Genomic DNA, 27634 nt, shown 5'->3' with positions numbered 1-27634 from the left:
GTTTATTCCGGTTTGAAATCTGATTTCTCTCTCGCTCCCCCCCCCCCCCACGTCTCCAAAATCATTTGGAGAAAAGGCTCCGCGCACGCCCTTCGCGAGGGAGGAAAGAGAGAGAGGTAAGTTTGCCAAATCGCCCTCTTTTCATTCAGGGGGTGGCGGGGACAGTTGGTGATGGAGAGGGAGCCAGTTCCGTGTCCAATGGGGCTTAATTCGGAGTAAACGTGCTCCAGAGATCCCGCTCTGGAGTGAGGTCTCTTTGACCGCCTTCAGGTGCGCTATAGATCTGGCACACGGGGACCCTCAGCCTGTGTTAAGACCGAGTTCACTCATCGGAGAGCGAGGCAAAGCAAAGCAAAGAAGTCCTGGAGTTTGGACTTGAGGGAGCCGAGTTCGAATTCCGAGCCCTCCTGGTGATCTTAAGCCAGTCGACTCTTTAACGCGCGCAGCCGCGGTGGTGGCGAGAGTAAACCGGGGACGAATTCATAGAATCGTAGAGTTAAAAGGGACCAGCGTCATCTAGTGCAACGCAGAAACCTTCTACCCAAGTTGAGGCTCGAACCCACGACCCTCAAGAGTCTCGTGCTCCACCAACTGAGCTATGGGTACCAGTGCGTGGCTGCAAAGCGCAGTTTTGCCCTAGCCCCCTTGAATCCCGTAGGACTTCTCTCCATCTAGATAAGATTATTGCAGCCATAGGTGATGATCGGAAGGCCAAATAGCGACGGGTTCAGGATACGGACCATTTGCCAAGCAATCCCCATCCCCGCCTCTCGAGTTCATCTCGGAGGTGTGCGGGCTTAACTGGCCTGTGGATCCTCTTCCAGAGCTTGTTCTAAAGCGTCGTCTGTCTCCTCTCCCTCTCGCAGCCCTTTTTGCAAGTTGAATCGCTTTTCTACCCCTTCCGGCGGCTCCGCTCCGCTTCCCTTATCTCTGCTAGTCGAGATTGCGTTCGTCGTCTTTTATGAATGAAGTGCATTTCGTAGTACTCCGGGGAGACCGCGTGGCGTGGCGGGCAGGTGCGGGAGAGAGATGTGGGTCTGATCCTGGCCCAAGAAGAGGTGATGCCGAATCACGTGGCTGAGACTTCTTCTGTGCCGAGATGGGAAGAAAGGTGGCTAAAGATTTGGCTCCTGGCCTGTCGTTTCCCTCTTTCTTTTTGGTCTGTTCTGTTAAAAGGAGGGAGGCGGGCGATGTTTTTGGGAAGCAAATTACCCACCGGATTCCTAGTCCTTTCGGTTAAGGCCTGCCCAAGCGAGGTTTCTCACCCCACAACTGCTGCAGGCTGCAGAAGTGAAGGCTCCGGGTGATATTTCTTTTATTTCTGAGCGCAACCCGAGAGCCACGTTCTTTCGCGAGGCTCCCGTTACCGAGCCTAGTCCATTCCGATTGATCGACGGGGAGGTTATACGACGTTCCGTCATATAACAATTGTTACTGTGCAGCGCATTCGGGTGCCTCTTTCCTTACCCCGAAAAGTGCTCTGTAAACTGACTTTGCCAGGATGTGATCGAGTCCCACTCGAAAATAGCGACCGTCTGGAAGCGCCCCCGCAGACTTCAGCTAGGAGACTTCAGCCCTGTTTGTGCAAATATTCTGCAAAGATACTCTTTCCTCTGACCCTAGCCGTACACTTCACGTAGAAAGAGGGAGCAGCTAAGATTGCAATCCTAAACCCACTTAGGAGGGAGTAACACCCATTTATCCTTCCCAGCAGTGCATAATGTGCAGAGGATTCCACTTCACGACTGTAGCCCAGCGCACACTTACTCGAAAGTAAGCCCCACCAAGCACAGAGGGGTTTTACTCCAGAATAAATACGCCTGCACGTTGACACTGCCCCTAAGCATGTTTACTCCAGAGTGAGCCACACTGAGTTCAGTGGGACTTACCGCCTTGCAAGTGTGTTTAGTTCTGCAGTTTTAGTTTCCGCAGGTTTGGTCTCCGGCACAGCCGCATGGATCTAAAAATCCCTTTAGCATAAGAAATTTGGCTCTATTATATTAAGCAAGTTTTCGAACCGCACAGCGCTCTCCTTCCGGATGAGAAAGGAAAATGATGTGCTCCCCCAAAGCTTGCTGCAAGTTTAGACCAATTCAGTAAGGAAAAGCCTGCTACTGGTCTCTGTAGGGGACAGTTTCTCTTCTGATGCTGCAGTCTTTCGGAAGTGCTTTTTTAAAAAAAATCAGCTTGGTGATGCCTTAGAGGGGAACAGGTGTGATTGGTCATCGCGAGCTTCCCTGGATCAGAGCTGCTTCCTGACCCAGGAAAACTCACGAGGACAAATTAAAAAATTATTTTGTTTTTATTTATTAGATTTATATACCGCCCTTCGTCCTAAGAGCTCACCTCGGAGGTGATAGGAGGTTTTTGTCTTTGCTAGGACAGACTTCGACGCTGCTGCCCGATCTTAATGGAGATCAAGTGATTCCAGAACTGCCTTTTGATTCCCAGACTCTGCATTTAATACCTTGGTAACCTAAACTTTGAGGACCTTCCTATTTACTCTCATATCAAGCTAACCATGCTCTTTAGATTAGCAGCAGTAGTGGTGGGTGGGTAAATAGTATTGAGATAGATCTACATTTCTCTTGATTGCTTCAGATGATTAAGACATCGGTAGGGTTCTCGCGCAGCTGGAAGAGTGGAAAATTTGTTGGAAGGGGCTCTGTTGTCCCTCCAGCCCCCAGACCCATTCACACAGAGAGCACAGGTGAGCTGCCATGTGGGGTGAGTGAATCCTAGAGGAAGGTAACTGAAGCCCTTGCTGGGAGAACCTATAGGCAATGTATGTTACGGTGATATGAAGGCAGGCAGGCAAGTACTTAATTAGCTACCCTCTCCTAAAGCTAGATAGAGTCTCCGGGATCAGAGGCAGTGTATCTGGCTGCAAGAGGGCAAGCAGCAGGGGAGGATTCTAGGAAGTTGGCTTACACCGAGTCAGACCAGTAGCCCATCTAACTCAACTGGGGCACGATCCGGATGTTGCTGGACTCCAGCTCCCAATAGCGCAAGTCACAGAGTCTCAGGATTGCAGCGTTGGGAGGGACCCCGAGCGAGGATCATCTAGTCCAACCCGCTGCAATGCAGGCACATTTCACCCGGAGTGGGGCTCGAACCCACAATCCCTGAGATGAAGAGTCGCAATGCTCTACCAACCGGAGGTAGATCCCTCCTCTCCTCCTCATTGTTTTAGGCAGGGTTCTTTTGCATCTTAGCAGGGGATTCGAACTGGTAATCATGCATTCCTGGGGGGTTGGACTAGATGACCCCCGAGGTCCCTTCCAACTCTGCAATTCTGTGATTCTGCGCTCTCTTCCACTGATCTATGGCCCTTTCCTCGTTGCATTCATGCCTCCCTTTTGTGCTTCCTGTAAGTGTGTGGATAGCTGCTGCGGGAGGCAGGATACCGTGCCGACTTTGGGTCTGATCCCGCACGGCTTACTCTCAGGTTCAACTCACTTTATGCATAACTGATGGGTGAAGTCGATTGAACCCCCCAAGTCTTCTGAGAAACGTATTAAAATGGTGTGTTGGTTCACAGGAGGCAGCCATGTAGACCGCAGCCTCCTGGGCCACGGCAGAACAAGCAACAGAAGTGACTGGGACAGCTCAGTCGTTAGAGCATGGAACTCTCAATCTCATGGTCGTGGGTTCGAGTTCGGGAAGATTCCTGCATTTGCAAGGGGCTGGACTTAGATGTCCCTCTGGGGTCGCTTCCCAACTCCACAATTCTGTGATTCTAAGGTTGAAAGCGGAACCGGAGCAGTTTAAAGCTTGACTAGGACTTCAGGTCGAGTACAAACTTTGCCCGCAGCACAAGAGAACCAAAGTATATTCTGAGACCAACCGAGGCAGCTGTTGAATTTCAACAACTTTTTTTTTTTTGCCAGCTTTGAAGAGGACAGAAAAAGGAAAGAACCCCCCCCCGAATTTGGGGGCTCAGGTTCTATGAAAGCAGAATGTGGGTTGTGCAAAGCTCAAGGAAGGATGCGAGGGAGGGAGAAAGTATATGCGGGTCTCGGTCATCTCGTGGGAATGGCCACCGTTTGGAGAGGGAAAGCAAACAGTTCATAGAATCATGGAAGAGTTGGAAGGGACCTCAAGGGCCATCTAGCCCAACCCCCCTGCAATGCAGGAATGAAGAGAAGGTGATTCTTGTTTTTGGGATGGGGTGGGGGGCGCAGCAAGCGCCAGGTCTCCCGGGAAAAGGGCCTGGCGAATGGAAGAAGCGGGAGACCAGATGATACTTAGCGCATAACTAGCCCTGCAGCTCACATTCATTTCTACCTACGAGATTTTACTTTATAGAAGGGCATGAACCCCTGTCCAGGCGCTTGGCCGGGAGCTTCCCGTCGAAATTTCGACGGGGGGGGGGGAGGACAAGAGCAGGAGGGAAGGGAGAACGAGAGCAAGTGATGGATGTAAGCAAACGCAATCCTGCCTCCGCCGGGGGGTCTGTGATTACCCATTTATTCCAATTCAATGAATGCCTCTACTTAATATAATACATCCACTTTTTTACTATACAGTCTATATTCCCTTTTTAAACTTCAACCGCCTCTGCTTCCCTATAGGAAAGCAGCATCCACCCGTTGGTAATAATATTTATTTGCATGTAGATAATTAAATGTAGCCGCCTATCTCTGTAAGGTATTGCCCCTCCAGCAGCAGTGCAGTTCCAGAAGGAAGCCCCATTGAGTCCAATGGCACTGAAAGTGAGTCTGGGGTTGCGCCTTTCCTTATGTAAGTCTCCTGCGGCCCACACGTAAGCACTGCGGTGTGCGCAGCGTTTATTTATAGTGCTTAGCTTCGTGGTTCAGTAAGTATGCTTGTGTTTTGGTGTAAATAATGTTTATATACATACCGATCGTCTTGTTTTTTTGGGGGGGGGGGGAGATGTGCATGTGTGGCTTTTCAAAGCACTTTCTCTGCCCCGAGAAGGCTTTGCTTCGGTAATCGCCCTTTGGGATATTCGTTAATGTAGAATTTGTGCAGGTGTGCTTGTTTACCGTTGATCTCTATGGATGAAAACCTGCTTTGGGGTGGGAAGACCTCGCTGCTTAAGGGCAGTAGCAAAGGCTTGATGTCTTCAATCTCGGCACCAGAATTTCCGCAGATCCTGCCTTGACTGGTTACATAATACCCACAATGTATTTCATTGTCGAAACAACTCCATCGATTTTCAGCGTGGCTGGAAGATGTCCGGCAGTAGCAGCCTAGCCGCGCGATCCTCTTACCACTGGGTAGCTCCGTTTGGTTACAGCATGGTGCTGAAAATACCAAGATCGCGGGAAAGGGACAGTTGCATCTTCCTGCATCGCAGGGGGTTGGACTAGATGATCCTCAAGGTCCCTTCCAACTCTTGGATTCTAGGTTTACTCGCAAGCCCCGCGAACGTAGCTGTCAACTTTTCCCTTTTTTTAAGGGAAATTCCCTTATTCCGAATAGGATTCCTCGCAAGAAAAGGGAAAAGTTGACAGCTATGCCCCCGAAACTCGAAGACACGGACTCGCAAGCTGCGATCCTACACACATTTACTAGGGAGCTGCTTCAACAAACCCTGCGCGCGACTTACTGCAGAATAAATAGGCACAGGATTGCGCTGGAGCAGGACGATCCTATGCACGTTTACTCGGAAATCACGCCCCCAAGGGGGCGCCAGTGGCCTCGCACCCCGTGGGAGCCCACAGCATTGCGCTGAGTGCTTCATAAGCGTTTGAGTGCTTCCAAGTCGGCGAGGGGCCAAATAGTACTGTCTGAGCGCAGCTGCGCCAACGCGCGCCGCGATCCTCGCCGGGGCGCCTTTTCCTAGGGCTCCCCCGAGAAAACGCGCCCAAGAGCCGCGGCGGAGGCGGCGCGTCTGGCCCCTGGCGCAGCGCCATCCCCCGCGTTCTGGATCGGCGGGCGCCCCTCGTGCCGCGCGGGCGGGAGTCCCGCCGAGCCGGGGCGGCCGCGGGTTTGTGAGCCAGCGCTTCTTGGGCGGCTGAGAGGAAATGTGTCACGAGGGCGAAGCGGCTGCTCGGAGCCGAGTCCCCTCTCGGCCTTCTCTGGGCCGGGGCGCGCGGGCGGGAATGACGGTAACAGGGCCAGCCGCGTTGGCGAGCGAATGTGAGGAGTTTCCTGCGGAGAGTCCGCGGCGTGGGCGGGAAAGCGAAGGGGGAAAGGCCTCGGCGGGGGGTTTGAACAGAGAGAGAAAAAGGAGGGAGCGAGAGAGAGAAGGACGGCGGCCGGGGAGAGAGTGGAAGGGGCTTCTGTGAGTATGAGGAGAGGTCCGGCTCGTGCCAGCCGCGAGGAAGGCCAGAATAGAGGAAGGAAGCGGGGACGGAGGAGCGTCTGCGGGAGAGGGAAGGCGACAGGGAAGTGGGAGCTGGGTGAGGCGCGGCTTTGGGCCATGTGGGTTGCCTGTCAGGGGAGAAAACAACACCAAAGACGGCTCTGAGGGGGGAGGAGTGCACAAAACGAAGCAGGCACACGCAGAAAGATAATTCGGAAGAGCTGGTCAGGGAGAAGTGTGACCAGGAGGGTGGAAGGGAGGGGTGGAAAAACGCCGAAGGAGAGGCGACGGCTTCGGCCGGCAGGTTCCTCAGGGGCAGCAGACACCCCTTCTCGCCCTTTCTATGCCCCTTGTCCTCCTTCCCTGGCGGGGAGGGCGGCACCATTTTGTGGCTCTCCTCAGGGGCCGCTCTGAGGTGTTTGCGAGGAGAGGAGGTGCGCGCGAGAGAGAGAGCGAGGGAGACGCGGCATAAGCAGGGGCTACTCTGTGTTGGCGCCAAACGAGCGAACGGTCTCCCTGCTTCCTCGTGAAACGGGTCTCTCTCTCACAGTCTGGATACCAGGAGTGCTAACTTGACCCCGCGACCGTGGGCGCCGTGAAGTGTGCATGGTGGCCCTGGCACCGAAATTTGTGGTTGCCCGGCCCCTTCATGGGAAATTTGGGGGATGCTTGGGAGCCAGCCGTGGTGGACACCGGCACCCCCGACCTTCGGGTGCGGAGAAGAAGTTCGCGCTTCTCCCGCTAAACTTGCGGAATGGCGCGTTCTGTAGGCCAGAGAGAAAGGAGAGCCCGGAGGCGCTGAAGCGCGCGCGCGCGTGTGTCTGGCGCGTGGCACGTGACCCTTCTCCCTCCCATCAGCAGGGGAGGCGCCGGAGCGGGCGACGTCGGCTGGGCGCGTGGCATGAACCTGGAGGGCGAGCGCGGCATCCACAGCACCAGCGAGGGCGGCGGCGGCGGGATGAGCTCGGTGAGCTGCGGCAACGGGAAACTCCGCCAGTGGCTGATCGAGCAGATTGACAGCGGCAAGTACCCGGGCCTGGTGTGGGAGAACGACGAGAAGAGCATCTTCCGCATCCCCTGGAAGCACGCGGGCAAGCAGGACTACAATCGAGAGGAGGACGCCGCTCTTTTCAAGGTAAGGGGTTGGAGCCAGATTTCGCAGATTTTGCGATCCAGTGGCTTGGATCTCAGCCAGAGGCGAAGGGGCTGTTTGCATTTCCTTGCGCAAGTTTGGCTCCAGTCTCCCATCAGAAGCAAAGTGTGCATTTACTTGGAAATGGCCCGTGCTTGTAAGTGGAACTGGTTCCAGATTTAGGGTCAGGTGCAGTTAGATGATTTAGGACCATTGGGTAACGTACATGGAATTGGCTATTTTATCTTGTCAACACTCTGCAAGGTAGATCGGACTGGAAGACAGGTTTGGCTGAGGCCACTCAGTGAACTTCCTAGCTGATCTGGGATATGAACCTAGATCTCATTGGTCCAACTCCACCCTCTGTCCACTTTCAGCCTCACTGGCAAATTCCACAAAGGCGCAGGGTCCTTCTGTAACCTATAGCCTGTAACAAGTGAAAGTACATTTTCCCTAGCAGTAGAGGCTCACCTGTGACTAGTTAAAGAAATACTTGATGTTCCCTAAACTGTGTGTAGACTGAAGAAACCAAGAGGTAGCTTGGACTCTGCCCCTATTAGAATCGCTGGAGAGTGGAATTAGGAGGGTCTTTTATTTTAGGGCACTTCTTTTCTCCGACTTTAAGAGAGAAATTAAATGATCACCAATCAATGATGGAATTATCTTTTCTACCCAACTAGCATCCTAGATGCTTCTGAATTAAAATGCCAGCTAAGCTGCTTTCCTGTCACACTTGAAAGGTTCCTTCCATGTTCCACAATTCCCTCTTCCTTATTTGATTAACTACCCCAAGGCGTGACTCTTTATGGCTGCAATGATGCTCTGAGTTGCACAAACTTGCATTCTGTAGACATCAATGGAACTTGTGTACAATTTTGAACAGGATTGCAGCCTTTGTCATTAAACTTCAGCAAGCACCATAATAACTGTTTAGCAAGACTTCCTTTCTAAAACTCCTTCCGTTGATTGTTATTGAATAGCATTACCTGGAGCAACACTGTTCCATTTCTGCTAAAATGAATGTAGCTAATTACTTTTAATAGTAACTCATTTTTAAAAGGAACCATTTACGCTACTGGTTGAATCCACAAGCAACGCCTTCCCTCCTTGATTACTCAGCCTTAATGTTAAATGTTCGTATGGCTTTCTTAGCTTTGTGTACTGAACTCATACTGTGACATGGCTTTTTAAAAAGCCATCTCTTGACTTGAAAATAGTTTTTACCTTTTAGCTACCTGCAGATTCCAGTGACTAGACTGGACTTGGCAGAAGTTATTTCCACCTCAGCATGATACGAAACAAGAGTTCATAATTCCTGACTACAGTGGTACCTCGGGTTACAGACGCTTCAGGTTACAGACTGCGCTAACCCAGAAATAGTACCTCGGGTTAAGAACTTTGCTTCAGGATGAGAACAGAAATCGCACGGCGGCAGTGAGGCCCCATTAGCTAAAGTGGTACCTCAGGTTAAGAACAGTTTCAGGTTAAGAACGAACCTCCAATACAAATTAAGTACTTAACCCGAGGTACCACTGTACAGCACATCCAAAGGGTCACAGATTCCACATCCCAATTATGAAAGATTGAGTGGCTTTACATCCTTGCTCCCATCGTGTGCTGTCTGCAAGCATGGCTCTTATTGAACTCTGCACCACACAGAATGAGAAGACTAGAAGAAGCTGGGACCACATCTGCCACCATAGCTGCATTATTATTTTTTATATAGTGAGAGAGACCATAGCTGAGTGGTAAAGCATCTACTTTGCATGCAGAAGGTCCCTGGTTTGATCTCTGACATCTCAAAGTAGGGCTGGGGGAGACAACAGATGGACCAATGAGTCTGACTTTGGTTAAAATACCTAAGGTCCTAAAAAATCCACCATTCCTTCTGCCTGCATAGAATCTCTGACATCTTTCTGAGAGGCAGTGTGGTATAGTGGTTAGAGCGCTGGACTAGACACAGGTTCGCATCTCTGCTCAGGCCTGAAACTTAACTGGGTGACTTTGGGCCAATCACACTCTCTCCGTCCAACCTACCTCACAGGGTAGTTGTGAAGATAATACAGAGAAGGGGAGGACTGTGTCTTTGAGCTCCTTGGAGGAACAAGGCGGGATAAAAATGTGTTAATAAATACACAAATAAAAACAGGAAGGCTTATAGGTGGTTAACTGCAGCCTGATTTATATATCTACAGTGGTACCTCAGGTTACATGCGCTTCAGGTTACATACACTTCAGGTTACAGACTCCGCTAACCCAGAAATGGTGCTTCAGGTTAAGAACTTTGCTTCAGGATAAGAACTAAATTGTGCTCCGGCGGTGCGGTAGCAGCAGGAGGCCCCATTAGCTAAAGTGGTGCTTCAGGTTAAGAACAGTTTCAGGTTAAGAACGGACCTCTGGAACAAATTAAGTACTTAACCCGAGGTACCACTGTATTATAATACTGCACCCCTGCTTTCTCCACTCGCAAACTGCCTGCCATTCCCTCATTAACCTCTTTGAGCTTCTCACATCATGCTCACTTTTTCACCTTCCCAAACTCACTTCTGTCTTCTATTCTGAAGTCCCGCTTTGCACCCATTTTCACCTTCTCCCCATGCCTTCACCTCCCCTTCCTTTTGTGTAACACGCTCCTCTTGCACATAAACCACTTGCATGGTAACATTCTGTATCCTCCTCCCACACATTGCAACTACTAAGCACCCTTTTTGTCTTCTGCCCAGTTATGAAGCTACCCCCTCCTATTCTGCAGACTTTTAATGACCCTACTTACATCTTCAACCCCATTCCCATGCCTCTCACACCCTCCATCTGCATCCCAGCTATCACCTTTAGTTCCTTTTCCCTGCCACCCTCCTCCTTACTTTTCTCAACTCTTCCTTGTGCACAGAGCACTCCATTTTCATGCTTCCTCTCTCCTATTCTACACCCCATTTGCACAGGGCTCTGTGTTCGTTCTTTCTCTCATGTGAAGCAGCTGAAGAATGGAAGAGGGAGAAGTTTGAGTACAGCAAGAAGGGAGATACACTGAAAGGGAAAAAAGTGGCTGTTTTAAACAGTGGCAGAAGTTTGAGTAAAGTGGGGAGTGGATAAAAACAGAGAGGAAAATGGCGATTTTAAACAACAACAGTAAAGCAGGGATGGCGTGACAGTGAGGGTATTCTTTTTTAAAACAAACAAATTTTAACAAGAAAAAATAGCAGAGATGGGTACAACACAAAAGATAATACCAAAAAGAAAACACAACAACAACAACAACATAATTTATTATTTGTATCCCGCCCATCTGGCTGGGTTTCCCCAGCCACTCTGGGCGGCTTCCACAGAAACCAAAAATACACTAAAATATCACACATTAAAAACTTCCCTGAACAGGGCTGCCTTAAGATGTCTTCTGAATGTCAGGTAGTTGTTTATCGCTTTGACATCTGATGGGAGGGCGTTCCACAGGGCGGGCGCCACTACCGAGAGCCTTTCCAAACTCCCTTCTTACTGTACTCAAATATTGCTTTAAAATGCCAGTGTGGTGTAGTGGTTAAGAGCGGTAGTCTCGTAATCTGGTGAACCAGGTTCGCTTCCCCGCTCCTCCACATGCAGCTGCTGGGTGACCTTGGGCTAGTCACACTTCCCTGAAGTCTCTCAGCCCCACTCACCCCACAGAGTGTTTGTTGTGGGGGAGGAAGGGAAAGGAGATTGTTAGCCGCTGTGAGACTCCTTAAGGTAGTGATAAAGCGGGATATCAAATCCAAACACTTCTTCTTCTTCTACTTCCTCCCCCACATTGTCTTCCTCCCCCACCCGCTTGCACAGCTCGAACTTTTGGCATTCTTTAAAATCACTACTTTGTTCCTCTCAGTGTTCCTCCATCCATGCTTTGCTGAAACTTCTGCTGTTGTTTAAAGCACCCACCTTTCCTTACTTTCAGTGTCTCTCCTTTCATGCTGTACTCAAACTTCTCCGTCTTCCATTCCTCAGCTGCCTCAGGCAAGAGAGATAAAGGACACAGATTCCTCAAATATTCCAAAGTATCTTTATACAATGCCACTGTTTAAAATTGCTTTCCCCCCCCTCAGTGTCCCTCCAAGCTATCTCACCATGACTTCATGCAAATTTAGAATTGTGATGCAGCACTACAAGTGTCCTTCAATGGATTACATTTTTATTATATAAAAATTACACACACACACACATTTTATACACTATTGTTCTTAGCTGCCCTGTGCTCCATACTGGAGGAATGGCGGGATAGAAACTATCTAATTCATAAATGAAGAAATAAAACATGGCTACTCCATGCTGTTTTGCAGTGAACTAAAATAGCACACAGCCTTTGCGAATGGCACAGGGTCTATATACTTCCTGTAGAACTGAAGTATCTACTATGAATCTAGGACGACATCTAGTTCTTTTACTGCAGTCTTCTCTGCTGGGTCCTGAAAAATTGCACTGTGAACTTTGGTTTGTAGCTGAACTATGACTAGGGAAGTGAAAATCCTATAGTGGCAGGGGAAAAGCTAGTGATAGTCCCATCAGAGAACTTCCACAATGAACACACACAGCGTGCCATTTATATTGTTGAGTATAGGTATGTTTAAAGAAGTTTTTAAAAACAAGATGTTAACCACCATCAATATTTCCAGGCTTGGGCTCTGTTTAAAGGGAAGTTCAGAGAAGGCATTGATAAGCCAGATCCCCCCACCTGGAAAACAAGACTGCGGTGTGCTTTGAACAAGAGCAATGACTTTGAAGAACTCGTTGAAAGAAGCCAGCTGGATATATCAGACCCCTATAAAGTGTACAGAATAGTACCAGAAGGAGCAAAGAAAGGTAATCTTGTATTATATGAAACAATCCCATTTATTGAGATGGTGCTGGGGTGGGATGGGGATATACAACAGCGCTATAATTACTTTAAGCAATGAAGTTTGGTGAATTAAAAATCTAATGCTTGTTTATATAGGTTTACAATAGAAGCACCTAGGGTTCAAATAACTGATGCAGTTCTGCCTGATTCTGTAAGCAAATAAATTATACAATTCGGGTGATTTGCATGTATGTTGTCTTTTATCCTGATAAAGTTTTCCAGTGACAGATTTCTAGATTTATCCCCTATCTGTAAAGCGTGCCAACAAACTTCGTGGCTAGGAAGTAGACTGAAGCAATAACAATGTCATTTTTAATGTGCAAGCTACTTTTCTCACAAGGTTCTTCAAGATACGCATGCGTAAATCTCCCTGTTTTATATACACAGGAGCAAAACAGCTTAGCATGGAAGATCCCCAAATGATTATGAATAATACTTACACCATGAACTCGTCTTACTCTGCACTACCACCTCAGGTATGTATAAATACATACATACATATATATATATATATAATATGGATGTATTTGAGCTTTGACGTCAAATGATGAAGATGTACTGATACCATTGCTATTTCATTCCTTGATCTAGTGTGAGATTGAAAAAGAGTAGCAAAGAGTACAACTACAACTTAAAGAATGTTCTCAAAGAGTTCATAGGTGTTGCTGTGATCCTTTTTTTTCCGTTGAATCCATACTATTAGCTCTTATTACATTTCATATATGTTTCATCATTTGCAGTCCAAGTATTCATCTTCATACATTTCAAATATTTACACCCCCCTGTAAATGTCATTTTAAAAAATTTAATTAACAACGCTGGCTTTGCACCAATGCATCAGTTTTGTGTGCGCTTCCTCTTCCAAGGGGACCTTGGGTGCTGTATCTTCATTATTTGCAGGGGAGAACCTAAGGATCGGTGGTGAAACACATCTTTTGTGTGCATAGAGTCCCATGTTCTGCCCCCTGGCACCTGTACTCAAATAATCTCTGGTAGCAGGTTTTGGAGAGAACACTGTGCAAGACTCTGGAGAGCATTTTGTGTTTGGACATTTTGAGGATGGGATGTAGTCCGGGTGGGAAAGCTGAAGATTCTGTCTGCAATTGACTATAACTAAAACCATTATATGGGGACACGGGTGGTGCTGTGGGTTAAACCACAGAGCCAAGGGTTTGCTGATCAGAAGGTTGGTGGATCGAATCCCCGTGACGGGGTGACATCCCGTTGCTCGGTCCCTGCTCCTGCCAGCGCATCAAAGTGCAAGTAGATAAATGGGTATCGCTCCGGCGGGAAGGTAAATGACGTTTCCGTGCGCTGCTCTGGTTCACCAGAAGCGGCTTAGTCATGCTGGCCACATGACCCAGAAGCTGTACGCCAGCTCTCTCGGCCAGTAAAGCGAGATGAGCGCCACAACCCCAGAGTCGTCTGCAACTGGACCTAACAGTCAGGGGTCCCTTTACCTTAAAACCATTATGTGATGTGTGGGACACCATAGCCTGACCCTGCACACTTTATTCATCGCTAAGTAACTGGTTTGACAGCACTGAAAGGACCACACAGCTGCTTTGAGAGCTCATTGGTCAGAGGTCCTTTCTTCTCCTGCAGCATATGAGAACATTACTTTTGTCTGAAGTTGAATGGATCACAACTATTCTGAGATCTTGGACCCCTACTCAGAGCTGTTTGCCTGACTTGCATGCCGTATAAGATCTGTCAATGCCTCTCCCGTCCTCTTTTGTTATTTTGTATTATTGGTTTTGGCCACACATACCTGCTTTTTGCGAAATTGCATTGTGAATTGACATACTTTGCTGATATGTGTTTTCTTTCTCCTTCTTAGAACTGTGATGGAAAACCTTTTTTAAAAAATGCATTAAAAAAACAACACCACATTAAGTAATGTTTCGTTAAACATGCAGGTGCCAAGCTACATGGTGTCTCATGACCGTAATTGGAGGGACTATATGCCAGAGCAGTCACACCCCGATATCTCCTACCAGTGTGCAAGTGTTCCTTTTGCAGCTCGCAACCACCATTGGCAAAGCCCAGCATGTCAGAACGGTAAGAAGATTCCAGTGTTTTTAGACAGAGCTGTATCTGGTGGCTATTTAAATTGTGAAAGAAGTTGTGGTTCCTGGCCCAGTGGCTGTGTCCATGGGGTTGTGAACAAGGTGCTCCTGAGTAAAGCGGATTTCCTCGTTCATTTAATTAGAAGACACTGCTCAGTATGTCCAGCACTTTGTGTATGTAAACATCCCCTCTTCGTTGAAATGAATGGGGAAGCCTTGGAAAGTGGGAAAACTCTATATGTGCATTCCACTATTAGAAGAAAGTACAATGGTATGAATGAGATTAGGCAGCCAAAAGTAAGCACTTTAAAACCTTTAAGGGATAGGCAAGCACTTGCAAGCTCCCTCTCACTGAAATCAATTGGATTTGCAGAAGTGGTTAACTTTGGAGCATGTTCTAAGGTTCCATTACAATTAGCACTCAGTATAAGAAAATGGTGCACTCTCCACAGGGGTGTGGAGTGCTTTTACTTTGAAGATTCAGAATAATGGACGAGGCAAAGTAGGTAAGTCAAATGGGCCTATTTCTGATGGTGCACATAATGAAAGCTTTTCAGTGTTGACAAAACTGATGCTATTCTGCAGCATAAGAGCCAACCCCTAGGGGCTGAGGTCTTTTTGACTCCCCAAAATAAAATATTTCAGGAGGCCAGGGCCCTCTAAATTTAATGGGCATTGCCATTCAGATGGTGTGTGTGCACCGCATCATGTGATCAATTATGTACTGTATCCTCTAGTATTTTAGCCAAGTTGGCACCCCTGTTCTGCATAGTAGGGCCACCAACATGGCGCATGCAAGCACACATATGCCTGCCAAAGCTTTTCCTGGTGCCCACAGTAACCCCTCCTCACACCACACCCATTGTAGTCAGGCCTGAAAGAAGACTTCTTTCCTTTCTGTTGCAACCCAAAAAAATCCCCCTCCCCCTCCTGCAATTAGTTTTTTTTAAAATAAAATAAAGTACTATAATAGAAGGCTTTCCCTAAGCTTAATTGCCTGTGTGTGTGTGTGTGTGTGTGTGTGTGTGTGTGAGAGAGAGAGAGAGAGAGAGAGAGAGAGAGAGAGAGAGAGAGAGAACTTCCTGGAGTGGGTTAACCAGTTCCTGCTCAGCCGCACTCTCCAGGAAGATGACACCCCTCCCCTTGCCAAAAACAAATTAAGCTTGAAAAAAGGCTGAAACACTGTTCCAAGCCAAAGTGTTGGAGGGCAGATGGGGTTGTGAATGGATGGTTGTGGGGCATGTATATTTGCATGGCTATGGGGTGTGCATAGAATCATAGAATTGCGGAGCTGGAAGGGACCGTGAGGGTCCTCTAGTCCAACCCCCTGCAATGCTGGAATCTTTTGCCCAGCGTCAGGCTCGAACCCATGGCCCTTATATTAAGTGTTTCATGCTGTACCAAATGAACTATGCCAGCTGCCTGTGTGGTTGCAGTGCGGTGCCAATGCCTATTACTCAGGTTTCTAAAATTGGCAATCGCTGCTCCAAGAGCTTCATAAACATGGAATGTGTTCAGTGAAGCCTGTCAAATAAAAGCATATTGCTTTATTAATTTTTGGCTTCCCTCTTGCACCTACTAGCCCATGAGTGAATCTGGCTGATTTCAACGCAATACAAAGATACATTATAAATGAACAGATATTTATGGCACAATGATACACCCCCAAGTCAACCACTTCTCTAAGTCCTATTGATTTCTGTGGGAGAGTTTATCACTTAGATGCTTTTGCATCTCTTTCGATCATTACCATGAATCATTAAAGCCGATTGCCTTGAGGGTTTCCTAGCTCTGTGACATCACAAAGCCAGCCGATCCTATGCAAAGTAGGTTTTAGTTTTAAACTTGTACAACTGGGCATTCTTGCTTTTCTTTTTCTTTTTCTTTTTCAAGCGCTTAGCCTGAGAGGGGCAAGTACCGTATTTTTCGCCCCATAAGATGCACCTGACCATAAGACGCACCTAGTTTTTAGAGGGGGAATGCAAGGGGGGGAATTCTTTAAAGGGAGCGCTGAGCAGAGCCTGTATGCATCCCAGGCTCTGCTCAGCGCTCCCTTTCACGAGCCACGTGAAGCATGTGTGTGGCGCTTGCAGGCTTTTCCCCGAGGAGGGAGAAAGGCAGCCCATCACTGATGGGCTGCTCTTCTCCCTCCTAGGGAAAAAGCCCCCAAGAGCCGCATACACGCTCCACGTGGCTCTTTAAAGGGAGCACGGCTCTTGTGGGCTTTTCCGGGAGGTGGGGGAAGGGACTGAGGGGCTAAGCCAGAAGCTGGAACAGCAAGAGGGAGCGCTGCACAGCGATCCCTCTCACTGTTCCGGCTTCTGGGATAGCCGCACAGCCTGCATTCGCTCCATAAGGCGCACACACATTTCCCCTTACTTTTTAGGAGGGGAAAAGTGCATCTTATAGAGCGAAAAATACGGTAGATTTGGATGCAATCTAGTGAAAGCATTCCATACTGCTCCCAATGCTGTATAAATGTTAAATCTGCCGTCACTCTAAGGCTGAAAGCCTGTGCGATTAGTAATTAGAGGGCTGAACTAGGATCAGAGTGACCCAGGTTCAATTCCCATTCCACCAGAAAATTTACTGGGTGACGTTGGACCAGTCACTGTCTCCCAGCTTGGCCTGCCTCACAGCAGTGCTGCCAATTCCAGGCAGCCATGGGGGCCCAGGCACCCACATTTTATTTTATTTTTTTTTGCTGTGGGTGCCCAGCCTCTGCCCCCTGCCCATGCCGCCTGCTGCCTTGCCTCTGGTGCTGTGGCACTGCAGCAGCGACTGGCCCCATGCAGGGTCTCTGTTGGGGCCCATTGCGGCTGCAGACATGCTTCCAGAGTGCGACTACTGCTGCAGCAGGCCCCAATAGAGGCCCTGCGACAAAGGTGCAGGCCCTGGCCCAGTCGCCACTGTGGCGGCAGAGCGCACATGCGCCATAACATTGCATTGCGATACGGCATCACAGCGTCACGTTATGACATCACAGCGTGCATGCGCTGGGCACCCACAGTCTGGGGCCCAAGTTGGCACTACTGCCCCATAAAGTTGTTATGAGAATAAAGTGGATAGAACCACACGTGACACTTTGAGTACCTTGGTGGAGCGAAATACTAAACACATTTACTGGAAAGTAAGCCCCTGAAGTCATTCCCAGTGCCATGCCCCTTCTGGAGTCATGCAATGGTTTAAAGCAGCCTTTCTCAACCTGTGGGTCCCCAGATGTTGTTGAACTACAACTCCCATCACCCCTAGCTAGTAAGGCCAGAGCTCAGGGATGATGGGAGTTGTAGTCCAACAACATCTGGGGCCCACAGATTGAGAACCGCTGGTTTAAAGCATCCACGAGGTACCACTTAGTGTGAGGAAGTACAGAAGCACCAAGGGATCCATCTCTGCAGCCAGCACAAGGCCCTCCAAACTGAGCCGAAACATCCAGAGTCCAGGAGAAGGGAAGCATCTGCCAAGGTTTTCGTAAACTACCTGTGAGCGCTGCTGAAAGACAGCATATAAACAAACAAACAAAATGTGTTCAGGTCGAAATGGAAGGTGAATTTCTCAGACTGGAGGGAGAAAGCCTTCAATGGATTTTGGACCGCTTGGCAACATAGTTTGTGAACAGAAACTTTTTGTTTGTGAAAGCAGGTTGTCAGGTAACTGGAACCTTTTACGCTTGTGCGCCACCCGAGGCACAGACTCCTGGGATCCCAATAGAGCCGAGCATAAGGTCTGGTGAAGCTCTTCCATTGTCAGGTATATAAATAATTCAACAACTGGCAAGTAACATTGAATTCATGAGCGCCCTCTCATAACTTTCCAGATAAGTTTCACACACAGAGACCCTTTCCCCGTGAGCTCAAATGAGAGCATAACTGTGAAATTTCCATCAATGTTTGGTTCTCTGATTTGGTTTAAAAAAATGTAAGGTGAATACAGGGTGTGCATAAATGTTGGTTGTGCACATATATATGAAGTGTGGAGAATGTTCACAGACAACATGAACAAGGAATTTTGTGCAGTGCCTAGTGAATGTCCGTGGGTTCCAAATGATGTTGGAAAATGGTGGCCAAAGTCAATTAGATGGTATGCTTATTGGCCAGTCAAAGCAGGAGGCAACCAGAGAGAGCTCCTCCTCAATAGAAGTTCCTATCTGTGGAGTTCTCTCCCAAGGATGACCTGTCTAGCACCAACCATGTTATCCTTTCAGTGTTAATCAAAGGATTATCACAGACACTTGAATATATTTTCCTCTCTTTAGTTGGTTGTTAAATGTTTTATATTATTTTTGAAAACTGCTATGGAAGTTCCACTGAAGAGGGGCATATAAATATTTAAATAAACAAAATTCTCCTGTCTAATACTATGTGGATTACCCAGGCAATCAGTGAAACGTATGTGGAGGTGTTGCACTTCAACGAGGCATTAAAGTACAACTGATCAGTTAATTTCCCCCCAAATCATTTGGCAACGACTCATACCATTGGCTGTAACATTCCCTGTTGATTGTTTGGTAAACTTTCTCCATGCTGTCATGTGAGTGTACATTATGATTGATGTTCATGCACAACTACTAGTCAATTCCCATTAATGTACATGTTGACAAGAATTCCGTACCGCTTAAGCATTTGCACAAAGTTATTTTTAGTGGCGTGTTTGTAGATGTGTTATATTGGTGTAAGGGTGGCTGATTTCACTAACTATAGCTCTTGCTGCCCGTACCTACAGCACAGCAGCCCTATTTATTACTTGTTCCAATGCTCCACCACCAAAAAAACCCCCATGGAACAGCTACCTATCAGCTATCAAGTAGCCTGCAATTTGACTTGGCCAACAAGCAAGGCTACTGCATAGCTCAACTCAGTGAATCATAGGAATCACTATGCCAATACCCTCACAACCAACATTTCCCCAGCTAATCTGCTGTGTGGCACAATCTTACACATGTTTAAGTCCCACTGTGCTTAATTTCCTAGCAAGTGGTTTTAAAATTGTATATGCATTCTCAGGTTCAAAGTCTGAAAAGTGGTTTGAAGCCACATCTCCGAGATGCTATGTGCAACTCAACCTCAATGCTTCTTAGCTTCCTCCTAGACGTTACATGACATGTAACGTCTTGTGTCCAACAGTTAACAACAATTTTGCATAAATATGCTTTCAGATTGTCGACTGCACATCTGTCTATATTACCACGAAACTCTTGTGAAAGAAGTCACTACTTCAAGTCCTGAGGGGTGCAGAATATCTCATGGCCAAAGTTATGAGGTCAGCGGGCTGGACCAAGTTCTTTTCCCTTATCCAGAAGATCACAACCAGAGGAAAATAACTGAAAAATCCTTAAGCCACCTGGAAAGGGGAGTAATACTCTGGATGACACCTGACGGACTCTATGCTAAGAGACTTTGCCAAAGCAGGATCTATTGGGATGGTCCTCTGGCATTTTGCAACGACAGGCCTAACAAACTGGAAAGGGAGCAGACATGCAAACTTTTTGATACTCAGCAGTTTTTGTCAGGTATGTATGTTACAGTCATAAATGCATCCTTGTAGGTTGTGTGATGCAAGCTTCTTCTTTTGTCATAGCAGTGAGTTTCAGAAAGAGTTGGATGCACATTCACTCTATTTGACCATAGCATGAGCTGAAATATTACCTAATTTGCTAAAAATTTCTAATTAGCCTTCACTTGAGAAATGTAATGTCAACTCACCAGTTGTCCTACTGTCGGCTAATAATGCTCCTCACACACATTTTTTTTGCCTGCTCTTCAGTGGTGCAATATTTCAGAAGGTTTTTATTTCTTATCTTATCTGCATTCTTAAATGCTCCTTTAGTCTTTGGTGTCCAGGGTGCTAACACTTTCATTTATACAGTATGTGTAACTTTTGGTATGTACAACACTGGCTGTTTTGCAATGAAAATAACATTGATATAAGATTGTGCAGCTTCAGGTTTTACTTTGGTGAGATCAAATGGGCTAATATAAACACATCCACTTAATTAGAGACTGTGATATGTGGACTGGATATAGAAACAACTGGACTGAAACGAACATTTCTTATCTCCAGCACATTTGAAAGTGGAATATTTTAAACAGATTATTTAGTGGGGGTTTTTTTTTAATGGAAGCACCATTTTATAGATTTGCCTTTTTGGATTCCAATAGTCTTTATTGTAAAATCCCCATCAACCCCCAGTTATACAATTTTGAGTGAACAAATAATAAATTGTAACTCCGCTAAAGGCATGTGGGAGACTTGTGTCTTCTCCATACATATTTTAAAGGTTCTCCTCTAAAATCTGGGGTCTTTTCTGGAAGCCAGCCAGCTCTGGTTTATCCCAGCTTGAGGGTAAATACAGAAAACTGTAGCATACCTGGAAGCACTCAATAAACTGGAAACAGTAATGTCCTGCCAAATTGAGAGAAATTTTGTTACGCTTATGTACCTGATTGGAAAGATGGAGAACCAGGGAAGTTTAGAATTTTTAATATTGCTGGATAGGATGTTGCAGATATGTACTGATTTGGATTCTAGATTTTGTTACGTCTTTTGCCATCCTCATTGCCACAGAATCTTTTGATCAGTAATATAGGCTGATTTTCCATGATATTTGTTTTTCTGCCATAGCTCTGAAGTTTAGTCCTACATAATAGCTTGAGTATTTTCTGTTGGCTTTCCAGAACTACAAGTATTTGCCCACCATGGGCGGCCGTTGCCTAGATTCCAGATTGTGTTGTGTTTCGGTGAAGAGTTTCCAGATCCACAAAGGCAAAGGAAACAAATTACAGCCCATGTAAGTATAAACGATTTGATTTGCTTGAAACTAGGGGTATGCAAATATATTAAAGGGGGTAAGGTGAATACTTAAAGTGAATTAAGTTAATCCAATATATTCAAATAAGGTTGAAAAGGAGCATTGAAATGAAAGGTAAATCACCACTCTTACAGCTAGGCAGTACAGTATAACTGAAACTTCCTTAAGTATGATAATCGCTTGGAAATATGCAACACCAGTTTCTGAGTGATTCACATCTGTGATTACGCTTTTGATTTAAGCTAAATGTTACAACAATTCAAATATTCTGAAATTGGAAATCACAGTTTATTTCAATACCACTAAATAAACTAGACGTGAACTATAAAGAGGGGGCTTTTGGCTTGCCACCAATTGTTTGTGCCGTGTTGGTGTTTTTATAGCATTCTGCAAAGCTGTAATAAATGATGCTTTGAGCAAAGTGGATGAGTGGAAATCTCACCCCCTTACTTCCATAGTGATTCCCTCCTCCCACTTACCAAGTGCTCCCTGCATTCTGTGTCCTTATAGCTAACGCCTTTCATCCTCCTTTATTTAGGGCTATTTAGCCTATAACTCACAAAGCTGTTAAGCCAGGACATCAGTGCACCACTGTCCTATATGGCTTAATTAGGTTGTGAATCAGGTTGTTAATTGTGCATTCTATTATAAATAATACTAAGAAACATTCAGCAGAAGAATTAGCTGTATAAGATCACATTATTTGACCAAGGTAATCTTGGAGAAATAAGATAATCTATGCTTTGAGCTTCAGCGTAAGTTGTTTCGAAGTACACGTAATACCTGCAATTATCATACGAGTTACAGTGGTACCTCGGGTTACAGATGCTTCAGGTTACAGACACTTCAGGTCACAGACTCCGCTAAATAGGTAGAAATAGTACCTTGGATTAATAACTTTGCTTCAAGATGAGAACAGAAATCACATGGCGGTGGCATGGCGGCAGCGGGAGGCCCCATTAGCTAAAGTGGTACCTCAGGTTAAGAACAGTTTCAGGTTAAGAACGGACCTCCAGAACGAATTAAGTTCTTAACCCGAGGTACCACTGCAACTTTGTCCTGAAAGCTGTGTGTCAACGTAGCCCTGAGTGACTCCTTGCATGAGTGGATTGACTTCTGCCTGCACAACGGGACTCCCCCCCATCCTCCCCCCTTTGCCAACTAAATCTGTTCTCTCTGGAGCAGATTTGGGGGGGGTGCAGGGGAAGGAGTGGGGAAATCCCATTGTGGGTAGAAATAATTTTACTCGTAGATTTAAGCAGATACCACCCTATGTTTGGTTGCGGGTCTTTTCTCTCTCTCTCTCTTTTTTACAATTTCTGCCGCAACAATCAACTGTAAAAGTTGATTATGTAAGGAAGATTTAGCACTTATTGCAACTGATCAAGTAGGCAATTCACATAGTGAAGAGGAATAACATTTCAAACATCCCTACCACTACCTTTGTATGCCTGTGTGGAGTTTTTGCTATCTCCAGGGCTCTGCAGGAGCTCCATACTTTTAGAAAGACCATGTTCAGCAAGGGAAAATATATTTTTGTCGTCATTCACTGTAGGCAGTAGATGTTTCAGGTCAATGTTAGTCCAAGACACATAAAGGATCTCAGACCTGGTATGTTCTGAAGCCTGCGCTTGCACATGTGTATAGGCTTCTGTGTACATGAAACTGTAGTAGAATGCTGGACAGCGCCATGCCTGTTTCTTAGAAACAAGTCCTGCTGATTTCTGTGGGCCTTGTTCCTAGTATGTATGTACAGTGGTGCCTCTGGTTACGTACTTAATTCGTTCCGGAGGTCCGTTCTTAACCTGAAACTGTTCTTAACCTGAAGCACCACTTTAGCTAATGGGGCCTCCCGCTGCCGCCGTCGTACAATTTCTGTTCTCATCCTGAAGCAAAGTTCTTAACCTGAGGTACTATTTCTGGGTTAGCGGAGTCTGTAACCTGAAGTGTCTGTAACCTGAAGCGTCTGTAACCTGAAGTGTCTGTAACCTGAAGCGTCTGTAACCCAAGGTACCACTGTAACTCATATGAAAATTGCAGGTATTACGTGTACTTTGAAACAACTTACGCTGAAGCTCAAAACATAGATTATCTTATTTCTCCAAGATTACCTTGGTCAAATAATGTGATCTTGATCAGCTAATTCTTCTGCTGAATGTTTCTTAGTATTGTTTATAATATACAGTTGTTTATAATTAACAACCTGATTCACAACCTAATTAAGCCATTTAGGAGACTGCTGCACTGATGTTCTGGCTTAACACCTTTGTGAGTTATAGGCTAAATAGCCCTAAATAAAGGAGGATGAAAGGCGTTAGCTGTAAGGACACTGAAGCGTATGTAACCCGAGGTACCACTGTATATGATTGCTACTGGAAAGAAGCATGTTCTTCAGTATTTTCAGCAAGTCCATTGGAATTGACAAAACTAGATAGTACACAAATGAAATGCTTTCTAATGTGGAACTCCGTTGACTTGTTATGATTAATATATATATATATTCAATATGAATGAATCAGACCATCTGGCTATGTGTCCCATTAACCTTTCTATCTGTTAAGGTTGAGCCCATGTTTGCAAGGCAGCTATACTACTTTGCACAGCAAAACACCGGACCTTTTCTAAGAGGCTATGATATACCAGAACAAGTCACCAGTTCAGAAGACTACCATCGAGCTCTCCATCATTCCTCTGTTCCAGAATAAGCATGTGAAAATCGGTGCCTTGAAGCATCGTGTTGGATGTTATGCCTAATGCAAGAATCGTTGGTTCACAGCTACGTGTTATAAGTAAATGCTTGGATTTCCCCTGGGAAATGAACAACAACAACAATTAAGTTCAAAGAATGGTTGTGGTCAAGCCTAAAAATATATTACAATGGACATATGCTCTCCTCCCTCCTTTTTTTGGATTGCTGTACCTCAGATTCTAACACTGGGGTTAGCGGATGAAACTGACAAAATACTTCCTATGTTTACATTTTCTTAAAGGGAGGCAGTGTCTTATAGATGACTTGAACTTATTTCAGACTCTTAATTATTTATTTGATTAGACATCTCAGGGCAAGAATTCCTAGACCGAAGCAGCAGCTTACTTAAGATATAAGGGGGTACTCAAAAGCACATTATTCAACGAAATGGAATTATTCTGTAATTTTTATAAGTATACTATTTCAAAAACATCTATATAGTCTTTAAAGAAAGTTGCAGTGTACAGGTGTATGGTTGTTTTTTTTTTTTTAAGAACTATAATTTCTGACATTTTTTCACGTTTTTTAAAAAGTGTATATTGTTGCTCTTTTGAAAAATGGACATGTGCAGCAGACTCTGCATCAGAATTATTCCTAGGATAAATGTTTTATTATCATGCTATGTTATTTATGCCATTATATGTCATTTTCATAAAGCTCATTTAATGCTTAAGTCAAAGCTTCTTTCCAATAACTGCTGGATTTGCTGTGCAATCTTATACATGCCTACTGAGAGTTCAGTAGTACCTGCTCCCAGGGTACGTATGTATAGTCCTGCAGCCTCAGGCATTTTAAAAAAACAATTACCAAAGAGTGAAACACGTGTTTGCACAGGATTTAAGATGAATCAGTGTAAATCTATATACAAACCGATTGTGAACTCACAAGCGCACTGTAGTTTAATATGAGCCATCTAAGCACTCAAAACAGTTTTTGGGCAAATTCACAACTGACTTTATTGGCAGAATTATTTCTTCTGAGTGATAATGTTGACAGACATTGGCACTCATTCAGGACAGAGTTAAGTGCTCCAGTTACATAAGTAACTATGTGACCACAAGTGATTTCCTTTTTTAATATTAAAATTTATTGAATTTCAAAAACAAACAAACAAAAAAAAACACAAATCAACACACATATTCCTTAATGTTTTGACTTCCCACCCTTACCTCCATGTTGTTTTTATTTCCATCACTATTTTAATTTTAAAAGTAAAGGGAGGACTGAAATTTCAGGTTATTGGTTATTTGCTTGATCAGACATGTCAGTATCAAAGCAGCATATTCTAATGAATCATAGGAAATAGTCATCAAGATCCCTTCCTTCCTTAAAAACTATTTGTAGGTGTGTGTTTTTTCCTGCATTGAAGTATTAAAATTAAAAATGTGTTCTACTTGAATTTCTAATCAGGGACAAATTGTATATTTTTATACAATTGGCAGAAGACCCATGTTCTAACACTCCCCCCCCCCCGAATTTATACATCTTAAAGATGCATGATGCCTTGGGATATAATATCCATTTTCTTCTCCTAAATAGCTAGTCCCGTCACCTGGCACATTTTTTCCTGATGTATTTAGGCTTCAATCCTTACCATGCTTACTACAGAGTTGGGTCCATTGACATTGCGGGACTTACTTCTGAGTAAACATGCATATGACTGTACTATTAATCTTATTCAGCTTGAAAAATTGATAGGCGCTGCATAGCTGTTTGGTTATATTCAGGCATATACATTTGTGGTGTTGATCCATTCAGCGAACAAGCACATTCTCTCTCTCTTTTTCTCTCTCTCATGTGTGACAGAACTTTTTTTTTTTTGCTTGCAGCCCCCTCCCCTTTATTTTGTTGGTTGTATAAAGAAATGTTATTTCTGAATTCCAGTTATGAAATGCAGCTTGTGTTTAATTTTCAAAGGCTTGATGACTACATCTTTTTCTCATACAAGGCAGTGTGGCATCTATGTTTATAGCACAATGGTTCATAATTCATTACTTGGCGGACAGTCCTATTGATTTGAATGGAACATATTTCCAAGTGGTACAATAAGCACTTCAGTGGCAACTGTGGAATAAATGTATATATAAATGGAAAATGCTGGTGCGTGCTGTGAACTACTTCAGGCTGGATTCGAACACTTTTATGTAAGGTGACATACTGGTTTCCATAGCATGAGCATTTTGTGTGTGCGTTTTTTCTCCTACAAATAAGGAACTGAACCAACTTTCAACTGAATGGACACTCCTGCTGTTTTTTAAGAGGGTTCTTTTTAAAAAGGTGAAATGTCCCCCCTGTAGTAGAAAAGAATGGGAAAGATGGCCAACTGACCTAGTAGCGTTCAGTTTGCTGTCCAGTACATCTTTCAAATGACTTTTACAGGCATAGGAACTCAGGCCTGAGCTATGGGAGGAAAGAACAGTAATTTTGATTTCCAAGATATTTCTGTATACAGCCTAGTCTTCACTATAAGGAGTTGCAAAGGTTACCAAGAACCAAATTGTGTTTTGAATATCCAAGGCAGAAGGGAGTGCTTTTTCCTACTGATTCATTTATGCAAATTGAGTTTTTGCAGTGTCTTATCTTATGGGGTATTTTTAGCATTGGAAGGAAGCTCAATGTTAGCAATTTGTTTTAGGATTGCCAATACTTTTTGGGGAAAGGTATGGAAACCACAGTTGGAAATGGCTTTGGCAAATGTGATATATGCAAATAGCTGTGCTCCAGAATCCAGAAAAGTGATGCCTGTATTATTTCAATGGGCTGCAATATTTGTTTGTATTTAAACACAAATGAACTTTGGAAGACTGCAGTTTTGAGCCAAGGAATCCATTTTCTGCTTACTATTTTGTTCAAAACCACCCTTTTCCAACTGCCCTACCCACACTGTTCCACATATGTGCCCTGCTTCTATGTGGAACACATTGGGGAGAAAAGCCACTGGGGAGAAGGAATTTTGAGCAGAAAAAGTGATGTCAAAAAAAGGGATGAGAAGCTCTGTTTCCATTCACCCACCCTCAGTTCAAAATCTGCTCATCAGTTTGAAGCTGACTGCCAATTAAAAGAGGTCAGGGTGACGTAACAGACCTTTCTGTGCAATGTTGAGTTTGCCCTTAAGCGAAAGCTTAAATCTCAAAATTATTTGGGTTTTGTTGGATCATGCCTTCTGTATTGTTTTGAAGTGCGGTGTTTACAATTTCTAACCACATTTCTTTTTTAAGCAAGTTCCATAGCTCTTAAACGAAACTTCCTTTTAAGTATTTGGGATCACAGGTGTGCTCAGAGTATTTAGTTTCAAGCTTTTATTTTGTCTAGTTTCTGCAGGAGCAGCTGAGGAAGGTAGTAATAGAACAGATAGAAATACTGGATCAAGTTGGGTATGAATACAGTGGTACAGTGGTACCTTGGTTTAAGAACAGTCCGGTTTAAGAACGTTTTGGTTTACAAACTCCGCAAAACCGGAAATAGTGTCTTGGTTTGAGAACTTTATCTTGGAATCCGAACAGTGGAAGGGCTCTGGCGGCGGGAGGCCTCATTAGGGAAAGCACGCCTCAGTTTAAGAACAGTTTCGCTTTAAGAACGGACTTCCGGAATGGATTAAGTTTGTAAACCGAGGTACCACTGTATTGGCTAGTAGTAGAACAGAGCTATAAATGTACTATTAATAGCGGAAAAAAGAAAGCTGGATTTTTGAGACATTGTTTGAAATGTAATATTGTAAAATAAAGTGATGAATTTTTA

The 27634-nt window shown here is 45.2% G+C and overlaps 1 protein-coding gene across 3 annotated transcripts; it reads left to right on the top strand.

Moving 5' to 3' along the window:
* Nucleotides 1–27634, top strand: IRF4 (interferon regulatory factor 4). 3 transcript variants are annotated; one of them, XM_083623960.1, is made up of 9 exons: nucleotides 1–116; nucleotides 7136–7409; nucleotides 12047–12233; nucleotides 12658–12746; nucleotides 14190–14331; nucleotides 17982–18089; nucleotides 19495–19848; nucleotides 21014–21126; nucleotides 23709–27634. In XM_083623960.1, the coding sequence occupies exons 2-9, from the start codon at nucleotides 7176–7178 to the stop codon at nucleotides 23850–23852; spliced, it is 1371 nt and encodes a 456-aa protein (XP_083480086.1). In that variant the 5' UTR covers nucleotides 1–116; nucleotides 7136–7175; the 3' UTR covers nucleotides 23853–27634. The 3 variants fall into 3 exon arrangements, with proteins under 3 accessions (XP_083480086.1, XP_083480088.1, XP_083480087.1); XM_083623962.1 differs by having other exon boundaries at nucleotides 45–116; nucleotides 7133–7409; XM_083623961.1 differs by having other exon boundaries at nucleotides 45–116; nucleotides 7133–7409; nucleotides 17979–18089.

Source organism: Podarcis filfolensis (assembly GCF_964270895.1).
Source record: "Podarcis filfolensis genome assembly, chromosome: 7".
NCBI classification, from domain to species: Eukaryota; Metazoa; Chordata; class Lepidosauria; order Squamata; family Lacertidae; genus Podarcis; species Podarcis filfolensis.
This window is presented reverse-complemented; position numbering and strand designations above follow the sequence as displayed.

Excerpts from the sequence above, each read along its gene's own strand:
- IRF4 (XM_083623961.1), top strand. The coding sequence starts at position 7,176 with ATGAACCTGGAGGGCGAGCGCGGCATCCACAGCACCAGCGAGGGCGGC. Across the intron at positions 12,747-14,189 it reads ACTCTGCACTACCACCTCAG|GTGCCAAGCTACATGGTGTC; the intron begins GTATGTATAAAT and ends TTAAACATGCAG. Across the intron at positions 21,127-23,708 it reads GGAAACAAATTACAGCCCAT|GTTGAGCCCATGTTTGCAAG; the intron begins GTAAGTATAAAC and ends CTATCTGTTAAG.